The 26689-nt window shown below is 37.6% G+C and overlaps 1 protein-coding gene across 1 annotated transcript in view; it reads right to left on the reverse strand.

Moving 5' to 3' along the window:
* The window catches only part of SEL1L2 (SEL1L2 adaptor subunit of ERAD E3 ligase), a 186409-nt gene that overhangs the window by 146484 nt on the left and 13236 nt on the right, over positions 1-26689 (reverse strand). The window contains exons 3-4 of the mRNA XM_042781728.1: positions 8274-8376; positions 4195-4357 (exon numbers count right to left, since the gene is read on the reverse strand). Coding sequence (XP_042637662.1) covers positions 4195-4357; positions 8274-8376 — 266 coding nt within the window. The remainder of the gene's footprint in view (positions 1-4194; positions 4358-8273; positions 8377-26689) is intronic.

The following is a 26689-nucleotide window of genomic DNA, read 5'->3' on the forward strand; positions in this document are numbered from 1 at the left end:
CATTTACCTCAAATAGATACACTCCTTGGAAAGAACAAACATGGGAGAAAGAAGGGCTGCTTATGCACAGGGAGACAGCTCAGGGGGCAGGAGTGTATAGAGGGATAGACACTGGGAAGAGGTAACTATGGGGAGGAAGTGGGAGGGGAGCTGTTGCATTGTGGTAAACTGTGGTTAATGTTGTCATGAGACAAAGTGTATATGAACTACTGTATGGAAAGTGAATTTGCTCTGTAAATCTTCACCCACCCCACCAAAAAAAAAAAAAAAAAAAAAGACAGGAAAGAAAGAAAAGACCAAAATGTATGTCAGAGGACATTCTGAAACTTGCTCTTAAATACAGAGTAACTAAAGTGAATGGAAGAAATGATGATGCAAAAGGCTGAAGATTTCAAAGGATGGCTCGAAGACAAAATTAAGTATTGTAATGAAATGTAGAAAGACCTGGAGTTAGAAAATCAAAAGGGAAGAATATGCTTAGCATTTCTCAAGTGCAAAGAACTGAAGGAAAAATTCAAGCCTCAAATTGCAATATTAAAGGATTCTGTGAGCAAAATATGGAACAATGCAGGAAGCATTAAAAGAAGATGGAAGGAATACTTCCGCAGTGATACTGCCTCAGAAAACCAAGGAGGGGTTGCTATGAATTGGATCTGACTTGACGGCAGTGTGTTTGTTTGTTTATACCAAAAAGAATTGTTGCTGTTCAACCATTTCAGGAGGTAGCATTTGATCAAGAACTGATGGTACTGAAGGAAGAATTCCAAGCTACACTGAAGGAATTGATGAAAAACAAGGCTTTAGGAATTGACGGAATACCCATTGATATGTTCCAACAAACAGATGCAGTGCTGGAAGTGGTCACTCATCTATGCCAAGAAATTTGGAATACAGCACCTGGCCAACTGACTGGATATGGATGACATTGTGAAGAATGGGAATCCCAGAACACTGAATTGTGCTCAAATAGTACCTGTACATAGAGCAAGAGGTGTACAGAACAGAACAAAACAATAGGGTACTGTGTGGTGTAAAATCAGGAAAGGTGTGTGTCAGAATTGTATCCTTTCACAATACTTATTCAATCTGTATGCTGAGCAAATAATCAAAGAAACTGGACTGTATGAAGAAGAATGCAGCATCAGGATTGGAGGAAAGATCATTAAGACTGTGATAGATTATATGATACAATCTTGCTTTCTGAAAGGGAAGAGAACTTGAAGCATTTACTGATGAAGATCAAAGACTACAGTTCTCAGTATGGACAACACATCAACATAAAGAAAACAAAAATCCTCACAACTGAACCAATAAGCAACATCACGATAAATGGAGGAAAGATGGAAGTTGTCAAAGACTTTGTTTTACTAGGTTCCACAATTAATATTCATGGAAGTAGCATTCAAGAAATCAAATTATATATTGCATTGGCAAATCTGCTGCAAAATTCCTCTTTAAAGTATTAAAAAGCAAGGTTTCACTTTGTGGACTAAAGTGTGCCTCACCCAAACCTGGTATTTTCAATCACCTCATATGCTTGCAAAATCATAAGGAAGACCAAAAGTAGAATAGATGCCTTTGAATATGGTGTTGGCAAAGCATATTGACAATATGTTGGGCCACCAGAACAAACAACTCTATCTTGGAAAACTACAACCAAAACTCTCTTTAGAAGTGAAGACAATGAGACTTTATCTCACATACTTTGGACATGTTATAAGAAGGAACCAGTCCTTGGAGAAGCTTGGTAAAGTGGAGGGTCAGCAAGAAAGAGAAAGTCCTTCAATGAGATGGATTGACAAAGTGGGTGCAACAATAGGCTTAAACAGCAATGATGTGAGGATTGCTCAGGGTCTAGCAGTGTTTCATTCTGTTGTATATAATAAGGTCAGTGAATCAGAACTGACTCGATGACACTTGACAACAACAGGGAACAGTAAGTAAATATGGTTCCATTTTTGTGAAAAAATAATTCTATATAGCCATTCCTCATTTATCAATATAGTTAGGTTCCAAAAAGAGGTCATATACAAAAAATTTGGCATTATGTACAAATGGAGGATGACTACATCATATCACAAAATGAAGATGACTATATCATTAAATAACTGCCAAATTATAGCATTACATAACTGCCAAATCACATCCAGCCAAAACACTAAGAATCACTGCCCAATCAAGTTGACACACAACCTTAACCATCACAGCCAGTGTTATTCTTGCATAGAAACTTGGTATTTGTTATTACCATTATTAATGCACAAAATAGTGGGATAGCAGATAGTGTTTTTACTATTGTTGTAAATGTAAATAAAATGTCAGATAATGAGGTGGTAGGGAAGTGAGGAGTAGGTATATTCATAGGAAATATTCTAGAGGAATAGTAGTGGAAGTAATGGTAATAATTATAACCGTTTTTTTTTAAAAAAAATAATGAGTGATTATATTTTTCCAAGTATAGAACTAAATACCTTTATACATTATTTTAATCCTCACAAAAGTTTCATGAATTCATTAACAATTAGTTAACTACTTAATTGACTCAGCATTAAACTTACAATTCTTGTTCCAGGCACTATGCTGATATTAGAGATACAGTGGTATACCAGACAGATGCAGTACTCAGAGTTTAGCATTATCAAATTTACAGATGAAAGAGAGTTTGCCTTATCCATCAGGGATCTTCTTAGGTTCCATCAGACATACAGAATCACAAGACTCTCATAGGCTCCCTTTGCTAATAATCTAGACAGATGCATATAGGACAGAAACCGGTTTGCCTGCAGGGGAGAATCAGATTCAGTTGGAGTACTTGTAGTCTTTTTCACACAATTCCTCAGGAGTCATCTCTGGCTGCTCAGATAAGGGTTCAGGTACAAGTGATATGACGCACACTGGGTATGTCCAGGAGCCATCCTGACACAAAAACCACATTCTCCCTAGACTGACTTCTTAGGTATAGTGTCCAGGGTCTCCATAAGGATCACTATCACCATTAGGTATTTATAGCTCATTCCACCAGCCACTCCTCGGAAGGAAGTTTGGGCAATCTACGTCCATAGTGATATAGCCTCGGAAACCCAAGGAAGGGTCTCTATGAGCTGGATCAGACTCAACGACCGTGATTTGGTTTGATTTTTGTATAGTTTTTCCCAAAGAAGGCAGTTTACCTTTCAAGGAGCATTTCCATCAGAAGTAATGTTACCTAGAAACATGTTTAACATTTTACTCCTGTCATATTACCATAAAAGCAGAAGTAGAAAGTGAACCGAAAGTCAAATTCTCATGCATAATAAGGAGGAAAGGATGCATTACGTAGTTTATTATCTGGTGAGTGGATTCAAACTTAGATCTATTTGACTCCAAAGTCTAGCTTCTTCTCTTCACTGGGTGGTAACAGAATTGATTTCTGGGCAGAAAGGTTTTAGAAGACTTTTACTTTTTCCTCCATTTTTTCCTGAATTATCAAATATGTTAATAATGTATACAAATTTCTTTCATAATCAGAAAAACTGTTTTCATTTAAAAAGACTGTACCACCATGAAAACATGTCTTTGCTATAGCATTAAGTGAAAGTAGCTAGAAATAAAATGATACATGCATCTGCATTTTGATTAGCACCATTTAAGGAGACACATAGAGAAAGAATCCAAGCAAAACAAATAACAGAGCAATCCTAACAATGGTTGAATTAGGATGGTAGTCCCATGAGGGGCACTTTTTGTTTGTTTTTCTTTTTCCCCCTTGTATTCCCCAGATTTTCTATCAAATGATGCTACTCTCAGAATAAAATAAAATACATACATTAAAATACAAAAGGAAATATATTTAGATTATAGACTATTTGAAATGTACTATGTAGGCAAACATAGTACTATACAATAACAGATTTAATTCCATATTTCTTTGTATACATGAATACCTTTTATGTAAAATTTAACTATGTTAGGTGTTCACAGGTCTCAAATTATCTCAAAACATATGCATAAATATGTAAGATAGAAAGGTAGATTAGAAAGCAGTTCTATGCTGATTCTGACCTGACACCATTATTTAGTGCAGTATTCTAACCTCTGTGGACCTGAGCTCACACATTAGAGTGGGAATGCTATTGATTAACTCCTTTCTTGTTATTTGTCTATAGTTATTTCAATATGCAGCTATTTAAAGTTTCATTTCCTTTCAAGACTCACATTTTGGGCTTTATATGATCCTTCTTTAGCCAAGGACTCATATAGTTGGATAGCTGCTGTTACGTTTTGCATGCCAAAATTTCCAAATAGCAAAGCATCAGCCATTTTCTCCATAGCTCTCAAGTTTCCCATGTCAGCTGCTTTGGCAAAGAATAAGTAGGCTCTGTTTCAAGAACATGAAGTTAGAAGTTTTATTTTCTAAAAAAAGGAAATTTTCTGTTGCCATTGCTACTAACAAAACAGTTAAGTTGAAGTTCATTACATTGCTAGACCAGTAAATTTTTTTGGTTACTAGGTCACTCTAAAATTATAATTTCAAATATATCTGAGGAGTAGTAAACTATTTAGAAGGAGAGATATATGGGATACATTATGCTTCAAGCTTATATACAAAATCAAGTGAAAAAATACTTTTCCTAAAATAGTGAACTCTCCCAGAGCCTCTACCACAATTTTTTTCCACGTTTTATAAAATGAGTTCTGAAATATATAGCAATGATAATTAAAATACAGTGTCCTATCTAAGAATCTTTATCGTAAGAGTGAAAGTCCCTTCATATTCTAAAACAATTTTTTAAAACAGAACATATTCTTCAATATAACAGTGTCAGTCTGTTTGAGAAAACAATAGTTAAACAAAACCTTAATGGTTGTTTAAATCCTGACTACATCACTTACTAGTTTAGAAACTTTAGGCAAGTTACTTAACTTCTCTGCGTCTACCTCATGTATAAAATGGGGATAATAATGACACTGACTTCACAAGATTGCTGTCAAGATTGAATGAGACAATCCACATTTGAAGTGCATGATACAGCTTCTGATACTAAGCTGCTACTCTTATTCCATAAGTAATAAAAGCTGCTATTATTATTATATTAGGACAATTGCATAGATTCTAAAGCTTTGTAGCATGGTAATTGTTCTCATGTAATTAGGTGGTAGATAGCATAAAAGTTAGGAGAGTACAAAAATAGATGCCATAGGAGTATCTTATGCTAAATTTTCTGATTCCCAGTCAGAAATCATCTCTGTAATATGTAGTGATGGAGAGCCTAACAAGGTCAAAATGTATGAGAGATAGAGAGTGCTTTTGGAATTTATTTTTACTCTTATAGCTTTCTTTTTGGTAGCAACAAGACCAGAAAGCATTGACCTCCACCTGTGACTCTGACTCAAATACAGGAAACAATACACAAATCTATCAATGCTGACAACTGAGAAGAGTTGGGTGACTCAGCTTTATTTACCCCCTCTCTGTGCTGAAGCAAAAATAAGTTGCTCTTGGGCAAAGGTTGGAACAGAAAAGGTTGGGCAAGAAGGGCCCCAGATTAAGTGATATCTGGGTAGGTTTGGGGAGCTCTGGTGGCGTAGTGCCTAAGGTATTTGACTGCTAACCAGAAGGCTGGTGGTTCAAACCCACCAGCCACTCCTCAGACGGAAGACTGGGCAATCTACTTGCATAGGGATACCACTTCGGAAATCCAAGGAGGGGTCACTATGAGTGGGAATGACTCAACAGCAGTGAGTTTGGTTTGGTTTTTGGTTTACGTAGGTTTGTGTAAGTAGGTGTTAGAATCTTGGATGGCAAAACAGAGGGTAGTGCTCCAGAGAAACAAAAAGGGGTTGAAGAGCTAGAAGTGAGGTCAAGCAAGAAATTAAACATGGTCAAAGAAAACTGAGGGTCTTAGGGCTAGAAGGCAGACAACAAGATAGAAGGTCTCAAAGGTCAATGAGGGAAAATGTTTGGTATCCAGGGATAAGCATTTAGAAATGGGCTTAACCTCAAGATACAGGTTTCCTTGGGCCTTTCTGTCACACGCTTTGCTGGTATAGCTACATAGGTTACTGGGCCAAGAAGGGTATCCAGAAGGACCAAGGAACAGAAGCCTAAGCTGGGCTGCAGGGGCCAGTCCCAAGTAATGGCAACAATCTGTAAGACAAATCCTTCTAAATATCTTTGATTCCAAAGATGGGGTTGATGCCTGGGTCCCCTGTCAAGAAAGTCCAAGCTGATAAAAGGGATATTTTAAGCAAGATCTGGAACTGGGGAAAGGGGCTGCTGCTGGGACTGTCAAATGATACAACCACTGTGGAAAGCAGTATGGTGAGTCCTTAAAAAGTTGGAATTAGAGATAATTTGACCCAGCCATTCCATAGTAATATAGGTATATATCCTTAAAGAAGTGAGAGCCAGGACAAGAACAGATATATGCACACCCATCTTCATCGCAGCACTATTTACAATAGCCAAAAGATGGAAACAACCTAGATGCCCATCAACAGAAGAATGGATAACCAAACTATGGTACATAGACACAACGGAATACTATGCAACCTTAAAGGGTAAAGCAGAATTGGCAAAACACCACATAATGTGGATGAACTTGGAGGACATTACGCTGAGTGAAATAAGGCAATCACAGAAGGAAAAATACTGTATTAGTCCATTATTGTAGAAAGTCAAGGAAAGGTTTATAAATGGAAGGAAATTTTCTTTGTTGGTTACCAGTGGTGGGAGGGGAGGAGAGGGAACCCTGTTAGATAGGTAGAGACAAGTATTGACTTGGGTGAAGGGAAGGGCAATGTACCAAATGTGAGTGATCAAGATGGTGGCACTGAGGAAGAGGAAGACATAAAGAGGTGCATCGGAGGTACAGACAACAAAGATGAACCCTTTTGCATATATAGTACTGCATTGTCAGTGAAGGCAAACATTGATTTATGCATTCATAGATGGGTGGATAGGGTGAACTATTAGGTATGTCTATGCAGTGGGGTGTGTGCCCATGACCATATATAGGGTTAGCAGACAATATTTCTACAAGTGTATTGGTATGTCTGGTAAGAATTTCCAGGTATATAGTAGAGCTGACAAGGGACAAGGTTGTAGTCACTGCTTGGCCACAGCCAGCTACACAGAGGGAGCAAGTAGTTGGACCTGTGGGCTTGGGACCATGGTCACAAGGGACATCAAGCTCAACTGGCATAACATACTACACAAAAACATTGTTCCACATCCTACTTTGGTAAGTAGTGACTGAGAAGTTCCAAGGAGCCATCTAGATGCAATGGTGGGTCTTTCCTCATCCAGAGCAAAGAAGAATGAAGAAAACCAAAGATGCATGGAAACAATTAGTCCAAGAGACTGGTACACCATGCGATCTTCAGCCTATATGACTATGAGACCAGAAGAACTAGATGGTGCCCAGCTACCATTGTCAACCACTTGGAGGGGGATCTATGTAGGAGATCCTGGATAGAGTAGGAGAACAATGTGGAACAAAACTCAAAATCATAAAAAAAAAAAAAAGAACCAGGTTTGCTGGTCTGAGGGAGTCTGGTAGAACCCCTGAGACTATGGCCCCTAGCTGTCCTTCATGTCTGGAACTGAACCCACTCCTGTGGCTAGTCAAACAAAAGGCAGGCATATGAGCTGAACATTTACATTAGGTAGATACACTCCTTGGAGAGATCAATCATGGGAGAATAGAAGGGCTGTGTATGCACAGGGAGACTGCTCAGGGGTCAGGAATATATGGGAGTGAAGGACATATGGAAGAGTTGGCTATGAGGAGGAAATGGGAAGAGAGCAGTTGAATTGTGGGAAATTACAGTCAATGTCATGAGGCAAAGTGTGTGTGAACTGCTGTATGGAAGATGAATTTGCTCTGTAAACTTTCACCCAAATCACGATGAAATTAAAAACAAACAACTATGCAATGCTGTACAATTGCTCAGTTAGGGAATAAAGCATTCTAAAACAGCAACTACTCTAATTCAGCTAAAGCATATTTTACTTCGTTTGAAATATTTAATAAATTAAAGCTAAAATAGAATGCTTTTGCTTGAATTCTCAGATTAGTGCCTTAATTCTTCACTTAATGTGTAGGGACCACATTTTACATGCAATTGTTCTGCTTGTTTAAACTGGCTAATTTGTAGAATTCTTTAAACACATTTCAAGCCTTTTAAAAACAAAAACTTAAGAGAAAATGTTATCCAAATAAGCATTTAATGGCAAACATTTTTTCAACCTGGAAATTTAGCTTGGGTAAGGTAATTGGATGAATACTTACTCTGCTTTTTGTTTTTGGCTTTTAGACTGCTGGAGGATCTTGATGCCCATCTTAAAGAGAAGGTCTCCTTCATCTGTGAAATTTTTCTTTTCTTGCTGTTTTACTATACATACATAAACAAGGGAAAATAAAAAGAGCAACATTATTTTTATGCTTTTTGAGAAACAGAGTATTAATTCTCATGGAAGCTAGATTTTGGGGTCCACAGAGGTGGGGTGATTCACCCAGTTCATTATTCTGAGATGTTCTTGTGAACCTTGAGCCTTGAGGAAGCTGATTTCTAAAAGTAACCTTGGAGTCAAACAAGGGTCTAGATAAATTAGTAAAAACCATTTTGCCTTAGGCACTGGACTCATTTAAAGAATTATTAAAGTACTAACAGTCTAGACAAACAAATTCCAGGGTCACACTAGAAGCTGTATTTTAGGCTAAATTGTTATTATAAACAGGGACACTGTTCTGTCCCTGTTTCCCTGGCAATAAAATGGAGGATAAGAATCTTTAGAAGTTCCCTTATTTTTGGAACATTTCTGACCTTCTAATTACAATGTTAAGGAACCCTGGTGGTGCAGTGGTTAAGGCACTTGGATGCTAAACAAAAGGTTGGCAGTTTGAACTAACGAGCTGCTCTGTTGCAGAAAGATGTGGCAGTCTGTTTCCATATGCATTTACAGCCTCAAGTCTCTTAAGTTATAAGACACCAATATGATTTCAAAATACACATGAATATGCACTTATAAAAGGAGCTCTGGTGCTATAGTGCCTAAGGCATTTGACTGCTAACCAGAAGGTGGCAGTTCAAACCCACCAGCCACTCCTTGAAATATGAACTTAGAATATGTCTATCATTGTGAGGCTCTATAACATTAACTGTGTCTTTAGTAACCTGTAAGGCATGAGAAAGTTATTTAGAAAATTTCTGAGCTTTGATATAGAAAGGAGCTGTAGTGGTTAAGGCATTTAGCTGCTAACCAAAAGCTCAGTGGTTTGAATCCACCAGCTGCTCTGTGGAAGAAAGATGAGGCAGTTGGCTTCCATAAGATTTACAGCCTTGGAAACTCAATAGGGGTCACTATGCGTCAGAATACACTCCATGACAGTGAGTTTTTTTTTTTTTTTCTCTTTTTTGGTTAGACATAGAAACATAGACACATGTGAGGCATGTAAGGAACTTAAACAACTAAGTTCATTTTGATCCAGCATGTTGTGATACAAGAAAATATAACATAAATCTAGACAACCTCCCTAATTTCTAACGTTGAAGACAAACTGTGTCACTCCATTACTCTGCAGAAAAGACATAACATAATAGTCTTCAACATAACACTAGCCTTTGTTGTGTGGAGCCAAGGTGACAAATTCACATATAAACCCTAAATTTCTGCTCATTCACAGAAAGAAGGCAGAGATGGAACTGAGATTCTGTCTGCCAACCCACTGCCTCTGTGGAGTCTGAGCCCTGGTTAAGACTTCCTTCCAATGGGTAAAATGGTAAAAGCCTGAATTCTAAAGATTTGAACTCTAACCACTGACCTAAATTGTGTTGTAATTGCTAATTCTGATTCTCTGGTTCTAAGTGAGTGCTGTGAGATGACCTACTTGTGTGCCTTTCTATGACTACCTTGCAATAGACTAAACCTCTGTATCTTTAACCTCTGTATTTTTTTTAACCTCTGTGTTCAAGAAGAGCACTTCAACCTTTCTATTATTCCCAAGCTTTAGGGCCTTCTGTTGGTCAGAAAGCAGAAGGTGCCTAAATAGGTACCCTCTTCCTATCTTTTATAAAAAGTGGCTCAGAGTTGGAGTGAAAGAGATGTTCCCAGCCTGGGAAGAGGATTTTAGCTGGTTCTGCAAGGCTCTTGCAGTTTCTGCAAGCAAAAGGCAGGAAGGAAGCAGAAGGAGGGCATGTTGCACCACAGATGCAGGATCTTAGGCATCAGGTTCTCAGTCTTGACTCCTTTGTCAAAGCATGATCTATAAACCTCAGACCCATAAGATGCCAGGAGAACATGAAGACATAGGCAAGAGACATCTCAGAGATGACCAGAGTGCATCTAGGATTGAAAAGGAGAACCTCCCTGAATTTGCTCTGCCCAAGGCTCCTCCCTCTTCAGAAAACTTCCCAAGACCTTGGGAAGATGCATAGAGACAGCACCAATAATGATTTATTTACCTTGTGGGTATAAAATTGAAAATCAATTTTATAGGACTTAAAGAAAACAAAGAAATGACATTTCATCTGCTGTAGCAGTCATATTTCCAATTTTATAACACTTCACAATCTTTAAAACATTTCAAAAGCTTGCAGTTTACAGATGGGGAAAGCTGGTTAGAGAGTTAGCCTTAGAAACAACAGCCCCCTTCCCACCCCGGCCCCCAAAACATCATGTTGCCTCTCCAAGTCCATTACAATGCTCAGTGAAACCTCTGATTAGGCTACTACACTTGAAGCCATTTCCAAGGAAACACATTGAGGGATCTAATGCCTCATTAACAAGACCACAAAGAACTTTAAGTGGTCCTTGTTTTTCTTCTTCCTGACAAGCTATCAGAGTTTTTCCACTTTTCTTTTTTTAAATTAAGAAAAAAAATTAACTTAAAAGTGAACTTACAATTATCTTGAATGCTTCAAGTTATCCAATCAATTTAGTAACACCAGACACTTTAAGTATCCAATTTCTGCTTTGAGTTATATGCTATCTATGCTAATGATTAAAGGGAGAAAAAATAACAGGAAAAATCTACTAGTCTGTGCCTAGAATAGTAATTTCTTCTATTAACATGCTTCCAAAGAATGAGAATAAATTTTGAAATGTTAACTCTGCATGAATATACATATGAGAAATGATTTACCACTACAGATTTCTACTAGGAGCTCTGGTGGTGTAGAACCTAAGGCATTTGACCGCTAACCAGAAGACTGGCGGTTCAAACCCACCAGCCACTCCTCGGAAGGAAGATTGGGCAATCTACATCCACCAAGAAGCGGTCTCTATGAGTTGGATCCGACTACTGATGACTTTTATTTTTATTTGCAATTCTCTTTTAGCTCCCTAAAGTACTGAAATACACATCGCCTTTACTATAAACCAGTTGCTGTTGACTCCAAAAAATAGCTATCCCATGTGTGTTAGAGTAGAATTGTGCTCCATAGGGTTTTCAATGACTGATTTTTTTTTCCAAGGCACTTCTGTGTGAACTTGAACCTCCAAACTTTGGTTAGCAACTAAGTGTTTTAACAGTTTGCACCACCCAGGAGTTATAAGGAGGGCTCAATTATCCCATAAAGGTGTCTAGATAAGGCTTTAATTTCCTTCTTATGATTTAACACTTTCTAAATTTGAGGAAGGGACAGTTAGTAAATGCTTTGAGGAGAACATTCTGGACTTAAGGTAAATAACATTTATGAATTTGAGTCCTCTGAACGGCCAACCTGTGATGCCTGTTGTTCTGCCCTACCAATGGATCTATTGTAATTGAGATAAGTCTGTCAGTTTGTCTTACTGTGTTGGCTTGCATATTGTTGTTATTCTGGAAGCCATGCCATCAGTATTTCAAACACCAGCAAGCCCATGTTGTACAAGCTTCAGTAGAGCTTCCTGACTAAGAAAGACTACAAAAGAGGACGTGGAGATCTACTTCTGAAAAAATTGGCCAGTGAAAACCTTATGAATAGCAGCAGAACATTACCTAATATAGTGCCAAAGGACCCTTAGCTTAGAAGGCATTCAAAATATGACTGGGGAAGAGCTGTCTCCTCAAAGTAGAGTTAATTTTAATGACATGGATGGAATAAAGCTTTAGGGATGTTCATTTGCTGATATGCACAACTTGAGAAAAAACAACCATAAACATCCATTAGTAATAGGAATGTGGAATGTATGAAGTATGAATCAAGAAAATTGGAAGTCATCAAAAATGAAATGGAACCATAAAGGTTGATATCTTAGACATTACTGAGCTGAAGCAGACTAGAACTGGTGATTTTGAATCAGACAATCTACTATGCCGGGAATGACAAATTGAAGAGGAATGGTGTCTCATTAACTGTCAAAAATACTATTTCAAGATCTATCCTGAAGTACAATGCTGTCAATGATGGGATGATATCCATAATAAAGGAACCAGTTAATATGACTATTATTCAAATTTACACACCAACCACTAATGGCAAAGATGAATAAATTGAAGATTTTTGCCAACTTCTGCAATCTGACATTGATCAAACATGCAATCAAGATGAATTGATAATTACTGGTGATAGGAATATGAAAGTTGGAAAGAAAGGATTGATAATTGGAAAATATGGCCTTGGCGACAGAAATGAAAAAAAATGCCAGTGATCATATGACAGAATTTTGCAAGACCAACAATTTATCCATTGTAAATACTTTTTCCAATAGCATAAATGGCAACTATACACAAGGACCTCACTTGATGGACTACATAGGAATCAAATCGACTACATTTGTGCAAAAAGATGATGGAAAAGCTCAAAATCATCAGTCAGAACAAGGCCAGGGGCCAAATGCAGGACAGGCCATCAGTTACTCATATGCAAATTTAAGTTGAAGGTGAAGAATATTAAAACAAGTCCATGAGAGCCAAAGTGTGAACTTGAGTATATTCCACCTGAATTTAGAGATCATTTCAAGAACAGATTTGATGCATTGAACACTAATGACTGAAGACCAGACAAGATGTGGGGTGATATCAAGGACATCATACATGAAGGAAGTAAAAGGTCATTAAAAAGTCAGGAAAGAAAGAAAATACCAATATGGATGTCAGAAGAGACTCTGAAACTTGCTCTTGAATGTGTTGTTGTTGTTATGCACCATCGAGTCGGATCCAACTCATAGTGACCCCTATGGGTCACTACGTGTTTCTGAGGCAGTATTGCTACAGAAGTAGATTGCCCAACCTTGCTTGAATGTAGAGTAGCTAAAGCAAATTGAAGAAATGGTGAAGTAAAAGAGCTGAACAGAAGATTTCAAAGGACACCTTGAGAAGACAAAGTGAAGTATTATAATGAAATGTGCAAAGACTTGAAGTTAGAAAACCAAAAGGGAAAAACATGGTTGGCATTTCTCAAGCTGAAAGAACCAAAGAAAAAATTCAAGTCTCAAGTTGCAATAATGAAGGATTGTGTTAGCTAAATACAGTATCAAAAGAAGAAGGAAGGGATACGCAGAGTCACTGTATCAAAATAATAACCATTTCAGGAGGAGCCTATGATAAAGAGCCAATGGTACTGAGGAAGAAGTTCAAGCTGTAGTGAAGGTACTGGTGGAAAAAGAAGACTCCATGAATTGGTGGAATAGCAATTGAGATGTTTCAACAAATGGATGCAGTGGTGGAAGCCCTCACTCATCTATGCTAAGAAATTTGGAAGACATACCTAGCCAACCATCTGGTAGAGATCCACATTTGTGCCAATTTGAAAAAAAGGTGATCAAACAGAATGTGGAAATTATCAAACAATATCATTAATATCACACACAATTATAATTTTGCTGAAGATAATACAACAATTGTTGCAGTAGTACACTCACAGGGAACTGCCAGAAATTCAAGCCAGATTCAGAATAGGACCTGGAACAAGGCATATCATACGGATTTTAGTTGAAAGCAGAGAATACAGAAAGATGTTTACCTATGCTTTATTGACTATGCAAAGGCTTTAGACTACGTGGATTGTTACAAAGTACAGATAACATTGTAAAGAATGGGAATTCCAGAACACTTAACTGTGCTCATGTGGAAACTGTACAAAGAGTAAGAAGCAGTCCTTCGAACAGAAGAAAGGAATATCACATGGCTGAAAATCAGGAAAGGTATGCATCAGGATTGTGTCCCTTTATCATACTTACTCATTCTGCAGGCTGAGCAAATAATCTGAGAAATTGGACTACATGAAGAAGACTCTGGCATCAGATTGGAGAAGACCCATTAATAACCAGCCACATGCAGGCTGAAAGTGAAGAGGACTTGAGACACTTATTGATGAAGGCAAAAACTTCAGTCTTTAGTATGACACCTCAACATAAAGAAAACAAATACCTTCATAACTAGACCAAAAAAAACAATATCATGATAAATGGAGAAAAGACTGTCAAGGATTTAATTTTACTTGGATCCACAAACAATACCACAGAACCAGCAGTGAAGAAATCAAATGACTATTACAATGGCCAATCTGCTGCAAAAGACTTTTTTAACATGTTAAAAAGCAAAAGATGTCACTTTAAGGATTAAGGTGAACCTGACCCAAGCCACGTTATTTTCAACTGCCTCCTTTGCAGGTAGCATAGTGGCTAAGGCACTTGACTGCTAACCAGAAGGCTGGCGGTTCAAACCCACCAGCCACTCCCCGGAAGGAAGATGGGGCAATCTACTTCCGTAGTGATACTGCCTCGGAAACCCAAGGAGGGGTCGCTATGAGTCAGGTATGACTCGATGGCACATAACAACAACAACAACAACAACAACCTTTGCAGGTAAAAGGTGTACAATGAATAAGGAAGACTGAAGAATAATTAATGACTTTAAATTATTGCATTGGCAAAGAATATTGAATATACCACAGAATGCTGAAAGAATGAACAAATCTGTCTTGGAAGCACAGCTAGAATGCTCCTTAGAAATGAGGATGGCAGGACTTTGTCCCATGTACTGTGGATATATTATCAGGAGGAACCAGTCCAAAGAGAACAACATACTGCTTGGAAAAGCAAAAGGTCAGTAGAAAAGAGGATGACCCTGAGCAAGATGGATCAACACAGTGGCTGCAACAATTGGCTCACACATAGCAATGACCGTGAGGATGGCACAGGACTGTGCAGTGTTTTGCCTGGTTATAAAAATGGTCACTATCACCCAGAACTGACTTGATGGCAGCCAACAACATCATATCTGAGGAAAGTATTGAGGGTGAGCCTCAGAAATAAAAGAGGGCAGAGTAGTTGTGCTAGATCATTATTTAAAATGGCACAACTGTTCCAACAAGATGAATTTACATTTCAGGGTTTATCAGAGTGGTCCAGTGGTGTAGTGCCTAACGCATTAAATTGCTAACCAGAAGGCTGGTGGTTCAAACCCAACAGCCACTCCTCGCCACTCCTTGGAAGGAAGATTGGGCAATCTACTTCTGTAGAAAACCCAAGGAAGGATCACTATGAGTTGAATTGACTCAACAGCATTGAGGGTTTTTTTTTTTTTTTTTTGTATACGTAATTTGTAGAGTTAATGACATTTTGTGAATTCTTCATTCTTATTTTCATTACTCCATATCTAACTGCAATGTTTAGTCAGAATTGCACAGGTAAGTTGCCCTCACCCCTAGTGGGAGGGGATGGATCCAAATGCAACTTTTCATGGGATTAGTGGCTACCTTATAAATGTGATGTATAAATTGGTAAATTTTTTCCCCTGTAGTAAATCATGCCTATACAGACACGGCATCCTTCCTATCTAATTTCAATTGATTATATAAACTATTTCAGTTTCTGATGTTCTGAATAATGCATTAGGTGAGCTCTTCACATTTGCTGTTAATGTGTGCCAGGAAGATATAATTCCAGATAAAGAGGGACGAGAATAATGATCCATTACTAAAAATAACATTCCATCCAAGAAAGAATGACTCAGCAAAAGGTTTAGTCAGATAAATATTTGATCAACTCAAATACACTTGAATAAAAACACAGATATTTACAATAATCAAGCTTATTTTCACTGTCCTCAAACATAAATACCTCAAGTGATATTTCTAGGAATATGAGACTAATTGTATGCAGAAAAAAGACTTCTTCAAATATCTACAAAACAAAAATCAAATAGCAGGAATCTGATTGACAAGGATTTCATTAACTATCTAAATAAACTCTTAATTTAGCAGAAAGAATTATGAAAAACTAGTGAAAATAAAAAAGAATATAAATAGTATTACATACATAGCATATAATATAAATATATATTACACATTTACTCTATATGACATAAGGAGCTCTGGTGGCATAGTGGATAAGGCATTTGGCTGCTAACCAGAAGGTCAGCAATTCAAACCTACCAGCTGCTCTGTGGAAGGAAGGTGGGACAATCTACTTCCATAAAGATTTACAGTCTCAGGAATCCAATGGGGGTCACTATGAGTTGGAACTGACACGATGGCAGTGGGTGAGAGTTGATAAATGATATAAAACCTAAAAACCAAACGCACTGCCATCGAGTTGATTCTGACTCATCGAGACCCCGTTTGGGTTTCCAAGATGGTAAATCTTTATGGAAGTAGATTGCCCAGTCTTTCTTCTGCGGAGTGGCTGGTGGGTGTGAACCACCAACCTTCTGCATACACTATTTATGACATACATATACTCTCTCTCTCTCTCTCTCTACATATAAATTTACATATATAGTTGTTGTTAAGTGACATCAAGTCAATTCTGACTTACAGCAATCCTATGTGTAACAGACAAAATGTTGCCTAGTATCCTTACAATTGTTGCAATGCTTGAACCCACTGTTGGCAGCCATTGTGTCAATCTACCTCATTGAAGGTCTTCTTTTTCATTCACCCTCCATTTTACAAAGCACGATATCCTTCTCCAGGAAGTGGGTCCTTCTGAAAACATGTCCTCTTCATTTTTAGCAATCAAGATTGTGTTATCTGCATATCAAAGGTTCTTAATGATTCTTTCCCTAATCCTGATGCTGTTCTTCTTTATGTAGTCCAACTTCTTGGTAGCAGATCACCAGGTCTTTTCTCTTCTGGATCTGCTGGTAGGTTTGAGCCACCAACCTGGTGGTCAGCAGCCAAGCTTTTTATCCATTGCACCACTGACTCTAAGAGGAAAGGACTATTATAATTCTCATTTTCTAAATGAAGTGATGTAGTCACAGAGAGTTTAAGTAAATTGCCCAGGGTAACCTGTCTAAGGTCATTCAGTTGGTACCAGGAGACCAGAGCCTAGGCTAATACTGCTATGAGATTCTGCCTTTCAAAGTTATACAACATGCACAATCACAAGTAAGATAAACACAATGCTAAATATCAATTATGGAAATTTTGAAAAATAGTTTTAAAAATAAGTTTTTAAAAACAATTTTAGTGCTATTTATTGTAAGTATTTTAAGCAATGGGTTATTTATAGTAATAACGCATTTGTTTCACATTTTTGAGAAATGTGTTTCATGTAAATAATTTTTCCCATTAGCTGAATCATATCTCTTTATTTTTTACCATTTTATGTTGAAATCTGTTCTGTAAGTTTATCATATATTTCTCTATCTTCTCCTACAAAAGAAAACGAGAGTTTAACCTTGTCTTGATGATTCAGAGTATCATCTTTATCTGTCCATTTGGTTTGGACATGATGATATGAGACAGTGCCTGTAAGAGGTTTTCAGTAAGAGGAAGCCTTGCAATGACTGGGAGCAGAGGAGAAAGGGAAAGATTGATATGCTGCAGTCATGTTTCTCTGGAGGCAAGAGAACCTGCTGAAAGTGACTGGGTTGACACCTACCTGCATTTGTTAATTTGTAGCATCTTAGATCATTGTTTCCCAAAGGGTGCATGAGATAATGTTAAGAGGGACAGAGATGAACTTTAAAATTAATAGTTGGTAGTTAATATATTTAGGAGATCTGGTAGCATAGTTCCTAAGGCACTTGACTGCTAACCAGAAGGCTGGCGGTTCAAACCCACCAGCCACTCCTCAGAAGGAAGGTTGGCCTATCCTACTTCCGTAGTGATACTGCCTCGGAAACCCAAGGAGGGGTCGCTATGAGTCGGGGGCGACTCGATGGCAAATAACAACAACAACAACAAGTTAATATATTTAGTTAAATAAATATTTATATATAGGTTCTATTTGTGGCAAGTGATACTAATGTCCATTATAGCATTTTTCTTTAAAAAATTAATCGTGAAATATTTAAAACCTACAAAAAAATCCAGAAAATAAATGATAATCATATACTATTACTTGCCCACCACACATACAATATAACATATGGTAGCATTTTGTTTTACTTGTTGTAGGTACTTCTCTAAGGAAACAGAACATTAGACACACCTAACCCTCCCCCAAATCTTTTTCCTTTGTTCCTTTCCTAGAAGTAACCGTTATCCTGAATTTGGTATGTAACCCTATATACCAAAGGTATAGGAAGTATGCTGCCACTTACATAAAACTTAGAAATAGTTAATATTAATGTATATATATTATATATAAGGTATTATATATAATGTGTTATAGTGTATATGTATTATTGTTGTTGTTGTTGTTAGGTGCCATCCAGTTGGCTCCAACTCACAGTGACCCTATGTACAACAGAATAAAACACTGCCCAGTCCTGTACCAGTCTCACAATCCTTGCTGAACCATTATTGTACACACTGTGTCATTCCATCTCGTTAAGGGCCTTCCTCTTTTTTGTTGACCCTCTACTTTACCAAGCATGATACTCTTCTCCAAGGAATGGTCCCTCCAGACAACAGGACCAAAGTAGGTGAGATGAAGTCTGGCCATTTTTGCTTCCAAGGAGCATTCCAGCTGCACTTTAGCAGTCCATGGTACTTTCAGTATTCTTTACCAACACCACACTCAGAAGCATCAACTCTTCTCTGTCTTCCTTATTCATTGTTCAGATCTCAAATGCGTATGAGGCGACTGAAATATCATGGCTTAGGTAAAGCACACCACCGTATTCAAGGAGACATCTTTGCTCTTCAGCACTTGAAAGAGGTCTTTTGCAGCAGATTTGCTCAATGCAATACATCATCTGATGTTTTGACTGCTGCTTCCACTGATGTTGATTGTAGAACCAAGTAATATAAAGTCCTTGACAACTTCAGTCTTTTCTCCATTTATTGTGACGCTGCTTATTGGTCCAGTTGTGAGGATTTTTGTTTTCTTTATATTGAGGTATAATCCATACTGGAGACTGTAGTCTTCAATCTTCATCAGTAAGTGCTTCAAGGCATCCTCACTTTCAGCAAGCAGAGTTGTGTCATCTGCGTATCACAGATTGTTAATGAGCCTTTCTCCAATCCTGATGCCACGTTCTTCTTCATATAGTCCAGCTTCTTGGATTATTTGCTCAGCATACAGATTGAGTAAGTATACTGAAAAGATACAACCCTGACACACCCCCTTCTGATTTTTAACCATGCAGTATCCCCTTATTCTGTTCAAAAGACAGCCTCCTGGTTTATGTACAAGTTCCTCATGAGCACAATTAAGTGTTCAGGAATTCCCATTCTTCTCAATGTTATCCATAATTTGTTATGATCCACACAATCGAATACTTTTGCATAGTCAATAAAACACAAGTAAACATCTTTCTGGTACTCTTTCCTTTAAACCAAGATCCATCTGACATCAACAATGATATCCCTTGTTTCATGTCTTCTTCTGAATCCAGCTTACATTTCTGGAAGTTCCCTGTCAATATACTGCCGCAACCATTTTTGAATTATCTTCAGCAAGATTTTACTTGTATGTGATATTAATGATATTGTTCAATAATTTCCACATTCTCTAGGATCACGTCTCTTTGGAATGGGTGCAAATATGGATCTCTTCCAGTTATTTGGCCAGGTAGCTCTCTTCCAAATTTCTTGGCATAGATGAATGAGTGCCTCCCGTGTGGAATCATTTTTTTTTTAAAACATCTCAATAGCTATTTTGTCAATTCCTGGAGCCTTGTTCTTCACCAAATTCCTCCAGTGCACCTTTGACTTCTTCCTTCAATACCATTGGTTCTTTATCATATGCCACCTTCTGAAATGGATGAACATTGACAAATTCTTTTTGGTACAGTGACTGTCTATTCCTTCCATTTTCTTTTGATGCTTCCTACATCATTTGATATTTTGCCCATAGAATCTTTCAATATTGCAACTCGAGGACTGATTTTTTTCTTCAGTTCTTTTAGCTTAAGAAACACCAACCATGTTCTTCCCTTTTGGTTTTCTAACTCCAGGTCTTTGCACATTTCATTATAGTAATTTGTCTGCTTGAGCTGCTCTTTGAATCTTCTATTCAACTCTTTTATCTTGTCATTTCTTCCATTGGCTTTAGCTACTCTCTCAACTTCAGAGAGTTTCAGAGTCTTTTCTGACATCCATTTTGGGCTTTTCTTCCTTTCCTGTATTTTTAATGACCTTTTGCTTTCTTCATGGATGATGTTCTTGATGTCATCACACAATTCCTCTGGCTTTTGGTCATTGGTGTTCATTGTGTCAAATCTATTCTTTAGATGGTCTCTAAATTCAGGACAGATATAATCAAGGTCAAATTTCGGCTCTTCTGGACTTGTTTTAATTGTCCTCAGCTTCAACTTGAAGTTGCATATGAGCAGTTGATGGTCTGTTCTACAGTCAGGTCATGGCCTTGTCTTGACTGAAGATATTGAACTTCTTCATCACCTCTTTCCACAGATGTGGTTGATCTGATTCCTGTGTAGTATTCTGGTGAAGTCCATGTGCATAGCTGCCATTTATGCTGTTGAAAAATGTGTTTGCAATGAATAAGTCGTTTGTCTTACAAAATTCTATCATGTGATCTTCAGCATTATTTCTATCACCAAGGCCATATTTTGCAGCTTCTAATTTTCCTAGATTCTTACTTCGTATATTTCATATTCTGATTATTAATGGATGCTTGCACCTGTTTCTTCTAATTTTGAGTCACTCCTCATCAGCAAATGGAGGTCCCAAAAGCTTTACTCCATCCACATAATTAAGGTCAGCTCTACTCTGAGGAGGTGGTTCTTCCCCAGTTATAATTTGACTGCCTTCCAACCTGAGGGGCTTATCATCTGGTACTATACTGGATAATGTTTCATGGTTATTCATAAAGTTTTCTAGTAATACATCAGACAGCTTTTCACTGGTATTCATAAGGTTTTCACTGGCCAGTTCTTTGAGAAGTGGATGGCCCCTTCCTTCTTCTGAGTCTGTCTTAGTGTGGAAGCTCTGCTGAAACCTGTCCACCATGGGTGACCCTGCTAGTATTTGGTTTACCAGTGGCATAGCCTCCAGCCTCACAGCAACATGCAAGCTACCACAGTACAACAAACTGACAGACAAGTGGTGGATATTATATGTTATAGATAATGTATATATGTCATTGTTATTGGTAGGTTTCATTGAATTGGCTCCAACTCATAGTGACCCTATGTATAACAGAACAAAACACTACTCAATTGTGAGCCATCCTCACAATCCTTGCAATAACTAAGCACATCATTACAGCCACTGTGTCAATTAATCTCATTGAGGGTTTTCCCCATTTTCACTGACCCTCCACTTTTAACGAGCATGATGTCCTTCTCCAGGGAATAATCACTTCTGATAACATGACCAAAGTAGGTGAGATGAAGTCTGCCCATTCTCATTTCCAAGGCTGCATTCTTCCAGGACAGGTTTGTTCGTTCTTCTGAAAGTCCATGTACTTTCAGGATCCTCTGCCAACTCCACAACTCAAAAGCATCAACTCTTCTTTGGTCTTCCTTATTCATTGTCCAGCTTTCACATGCGTATGAGGTGGTAGAAAATACCTCAGCTTGGGTTAAGCACACCTTAATCTCCAAAGACACATCTCTGCTCTTCAGCACTGTAAAGAGGTCATTTGCAGCAGATTTGCCCAGTGCAATATAGAATCTGATTTCTTGACTGCTACTTCCATGGATGTTGATTGTGGAACCAAGTAATATGAAATCTTTAACAACTTCAATCTTTTCTCCATCTATTATGAGGTTGCTTATTGGTGTAGTTGTGCAGATTTTTGTTTTCTTCACATTTATGTATAATCCTTACTGCAGACTGTACTCTTTAATCTTCATCAATAAGTGCTTCAAGTCATCTTCACTTTGAGCAAGCAAGGTTGTGTTGTCTGCACATCACAGGTTGTTAATGAGTCTTCCACCAATCTCGATGCTGTGTTCTTCATCATATAGTCCAGCTTCTTGGATTATTTTGCTCAGCATACAAATTGAATAATATGGTGAAAGGGTACAACCTTGATGTACCCCCTTCCTCTTTTTAAACCATGCAGTATCCCTTTGTTCAAGGAGCTCTGGTGGCATAGTGCCTAAAACACTTGACTGCTAACGAGAAGGTTGGTGGTTCAAACTCACCAGCCACTCCATGGAAGGTAGGCTGGCCAATCTACTTCTGTAAAGATTTACTGCCTTGGAAACCCAAAGGGGGTCACTATGAGTCGGAACCAACTCGATGGCAGTAAGTTTGTGTTTTTTTTATCCCCTTGTTCTGTTCAAACAACAGCCTCCTGGTCTATGTACAGGTTCCTCATGAGCACACTGAAGGATTCTGGAATTCCCCTGTTATCCATAACATAATGTTATCCATAATTTGTTATGATCTATACAGTTGAATGCTTTTGCATAGTCAATAAAATACAAGTAAACATCTTTCTGGTATTCTTTGCTTTCAGCCAAGATTCATCTGACAGCAGCAATGATATCCCTCATTCCACATGCTCTTCTGAATCTAGCTTGCATTTCTGGAAGTTCCTGGTCAATATACTGCTGCAAAAATTTTTGAATTATCTTCAACAATATTTTAATCGAGTGTGGTATAAATGATATTGTTTGATAACTTCCACATTCTGTTGGATCACCTTTCTTTAGAACAGGTAAAAATATAGATCTCTTCTACTCAGCTGTCTTCCAAATTTCTTGACATAGACGGGTAAGTGCCTCCAGTGCAGTGTCCATTTGTTGAAACATCTCAATGAATATTCCATCAATTCCTGGAGCCTTGTTTTTAGCCAATTTCTTCAGTGAAGCTCTGACTTCTTCCTTCAGTACCATTCGTTCTTGATCATATGCCACTTCATGAAATAGATGAACACCAACCAATTTCTTTTTTGTATAGTGACTCTGAGTATTCCTTCCATCTTCTTTTGATGTTTCCTGCATCATTCAATATTTTGCCCATAGAATCTTTCAATATTGCAACTCAAGGCATAAATTTTTTCTTCAGTTCTTTCAACTTGAGAAATGTTGAGTGTGTTCTTCCCTTTTGGATTTCTGACTCCAGGTCTTTGCACATGTCAGTACAATAATTATCTTCTTGAGCTGCTCTTTGAAATATTCTGTTCAGCTCTTTTATCTTATTTCCTTCATTTGCTTTTGCTACTCTTTGTTCAAGGGCAAGTTTCAGAGTCTCTTCTGACATCCATTTTGTTCTTTTCTTTCTTTCCTGTCTCTTTAATGACCTTTTGCTTTCTACATGTATGATGTTCTTGATGTCATCCCACATTTTGTCTGGATTTTGGTCACTGATGTTCAATACATCAAATCTATTCTTCAGATAATCTCTAAACTCAGGTGGGATATAGTCAAGGTCATATTTTGGCTCTCCTGGACTTATTTTAATTGTTTTCACCTTCAACTTGAATTACATATGAGCAGTTGATTGTATGTTCCATGGTCAGCTCCTCACCTTGTTTTGACTGAAGATATTGAGTTTCTCCATTGTCTCTTTCCACATATATAGTTCTGATTCCTGTGCATTCAATCTGGTGAGGTCCACATGTACAGCAGCCATTTATGTTGTTGAAAAAAGGTATTTGCAATGAATAAGTCATTGGTCTTGCGAAATTCTATCATGTGATCTCCAGCATTATTTCTATCACCAAGGCCATATTTTCCAACTACTAGTGATTCTTCTTTGTTTCCAACTTTCCCATTCCAATCACCAGTAATAATCAATACATGTTGATTGCATGTTTGGTCAATTTCAGATGGCAGAAGTTGGTAAAAATCTTCAATATCTTCATCTTTGCTTTTAGTGACTGGTGTGTAAATTTGCATAATAGTAGTATTAACTGGTCTTCTTTTTAGGTGTATGGATATTATCCTATCACTGACAGCACTGTACTTCAGGATAGATCCTGAAACATTCTTTGTGACAATGAATGTGACACTATTCATCTTCAAATTGTTATTCTCTGTAGAACTGTCTGATTCAAAATGTTCCAAATCAGTCCATTTCAGCTTAGTAATGTCTGGGATATCAATCTTCATGCATTCCATTTCATTTTTGACAACTTCCAATTTTCCTACATTCATAGTTTGTACATTCCATGTTCTAATTATTAATGGATGTTTGGAGCTGTTTCTTTCTATTTTGAGTCATGTCCCATCAGCAAGTGGAGGGTCCAAAAACTTTACTCCATCCACGTCATTAAGGTCAACTCCACTTTGAGGAAGCAGCTCTTCCCCAGTTGTGTCTTGAGTGGTTTCTGATCTGAAGGGCTCATCTTCTGGCACTATATCAAGATAATGTTTCAGGGCTACTAATAGTTTTCCAATAATATATCAGACAGTGTTTCACTACTATTCATAATGTTGTCCCCAGCCAATTATTTAAGAAGTGGATGGCCCCTTCCTTCTTCCAAGTCTGTCTTAGTGTGGAAGATCTTCTGAAATCTATCCACCATGGCTGACCCTCCTGGTATTTGAAAAACCAGTGGCAGAGGTTTGAATTGTCTGTAAGTCCATTATGTGTTATCACTATGGGTTGATGCCCCCCTTCCCCCCCCAAAAAAAAAAAAAAAAACTACCATAATCTTAGAGACAATATGCAGGAGCTACAATGTTGAGTGAAGTAGAGCAACAGTTTCACTGTACTGCACACGGGACAATCCATACCATGATTGTTCTGTTCAGCTCCAAGTGCCATACTTTAACACTAATAGTAAGGTCATATTGGTAGGTAATTTTGGTTTAATATAAGAACTTTATAAGAAAGAGATGTATTAAATAATATCACAAGCTGATACCATGAGCTAAAGCACAAGTATTTAAGGAGAAGCTGGTATCATCTGCCAGGAAAACCTGATGAAATGTATTAGACTAGATGACATCTTATGTTCTCTTCTACTGTAAAATTCTGTAATTTTATTTTTAAAAACTCTGCTTCTGTTTTTCCTTTTTGGTTTTTCTGTTTCTTCCTTTTGATATTCACTATCATTTATCCTAGTGTTATTAGGTGTGCCAATAAAAGTCATTCATACTTTTACTTTATGGTATTCATTCACCCTTTTCTAAAACCCAGCTGTGCTGGGTGTCTTCTGATTGCCTCTCCAGATCCACTTTCCATCCTTCTCCATCCTGTTCCATGTTCTGGACTCTAATTCATGTTAACTGCATTAATGAACTACCTTTCCCTCCAGTTTCTCCTTAGGTTTGGTTGATAGGCACCAGCAGGAGGTATTCAGGGTAGAAAGAGAGTGAGGTATGGGTATATATCCTTTGACTTGCTAATCTGAGTGCTACAGTCTGGTTTTGTTCCTTCTGTTAGATGGCCCTCTTCATTTAGCTCTGGTTTTCTTTCTTTCATTGGAAAGAACAAATTTAATATAATTAGGGGTGAGTGAAGCTTCAGGAGCATACAAGCCAACTATATGGTGCTTTCCAAGGGTAGTTTATAGAGTCAAACTTGAAAAGCTTTCCTGGTAGTTCTGGTTTGTTTTCTCAGCACTCCAGTGGCCCCCATAACCCTTTAGGTTTAGGGGTGGTAATCCCACTGCTGTTGCTAGTCTGGAAGGTACTTTGTGATTTGATTACAGCCTGTCTGCACTTTTAGAAATAGAGCCTTTATTAAAATTTTCTCAAATGACCTAATTTAAATGTGTCATCTGTTTTCTGCCAAGACCTTAACTCGTAGCAAGTAACTATGCATGTCAGCATTTCTGTGTCATATCTAGAGCCAATTCTTTAACTGAGTAGTAACAAGTCTTTGGGGAAGTAAAGGTGAAACAATGCCTTAAAGTGCTAAGATTAAAAAAATTAAATTATTGTTGAAGTGACTCTAAAAAATAAATAAAAACAAGTAGAGACTAGTATCAATAAGAGCTCTTACAGCCTCAGAAAACTAATCTCTCACCTCTGGAATCCCTTGGTTCTCAAATTCTATCTATTGCTCTTATTAGCAGTGATTACTTTTCTATTTTTACTTCTTGTCAGAAGGACACATATGCTAACTTATGGAAATCTCGATGAGTGAACGTTATGGCTATTTTAAGACAGGACTTCTCTCAAATATCCTTGGAAATACTTTTAATAGTCTGTGATGAACCCATGTACATCCCTGGAAGTCTGGAGGGGAGCAAAAGTTTTCTTTAAAATCTTAGGTTTGATAATTCAAAATGTGAGTTTTGAAATAGACTTTAAATCTACTTAACTGTTAGTTCTAAAAGAAAAACATTTTCAATTATTTACCATTACTTATTTTCCCGTAAGACCTTCAAGTAAATTTAATGCCCAGGAAGTTGCATTATGTTTATTTTATTATATGGTTCAATATTTGCTGAAATATGCTTTGAGAAGCATGGGATTAAAATTTCTTGATATTGTCAGCCCATTTTTTTTTTTTTTTT

The sequence above is a fragment of the Orycteropus afer genome, unplaced genomic scaffold (genome assembly GCF_000298275.1).
Source record: "Orycteropus afer afer isolate SDZICR_OR568_19922 unplaced genomic scaffold, OryAfe1.0 scaffold00158, whole genome shotgun sequence".
NCBI lineage: Eukaryota > Metazoa > Chordata > Mammalia > Tubulidentata > Orycteropodidae > Orycteropus > Orycteropus afer.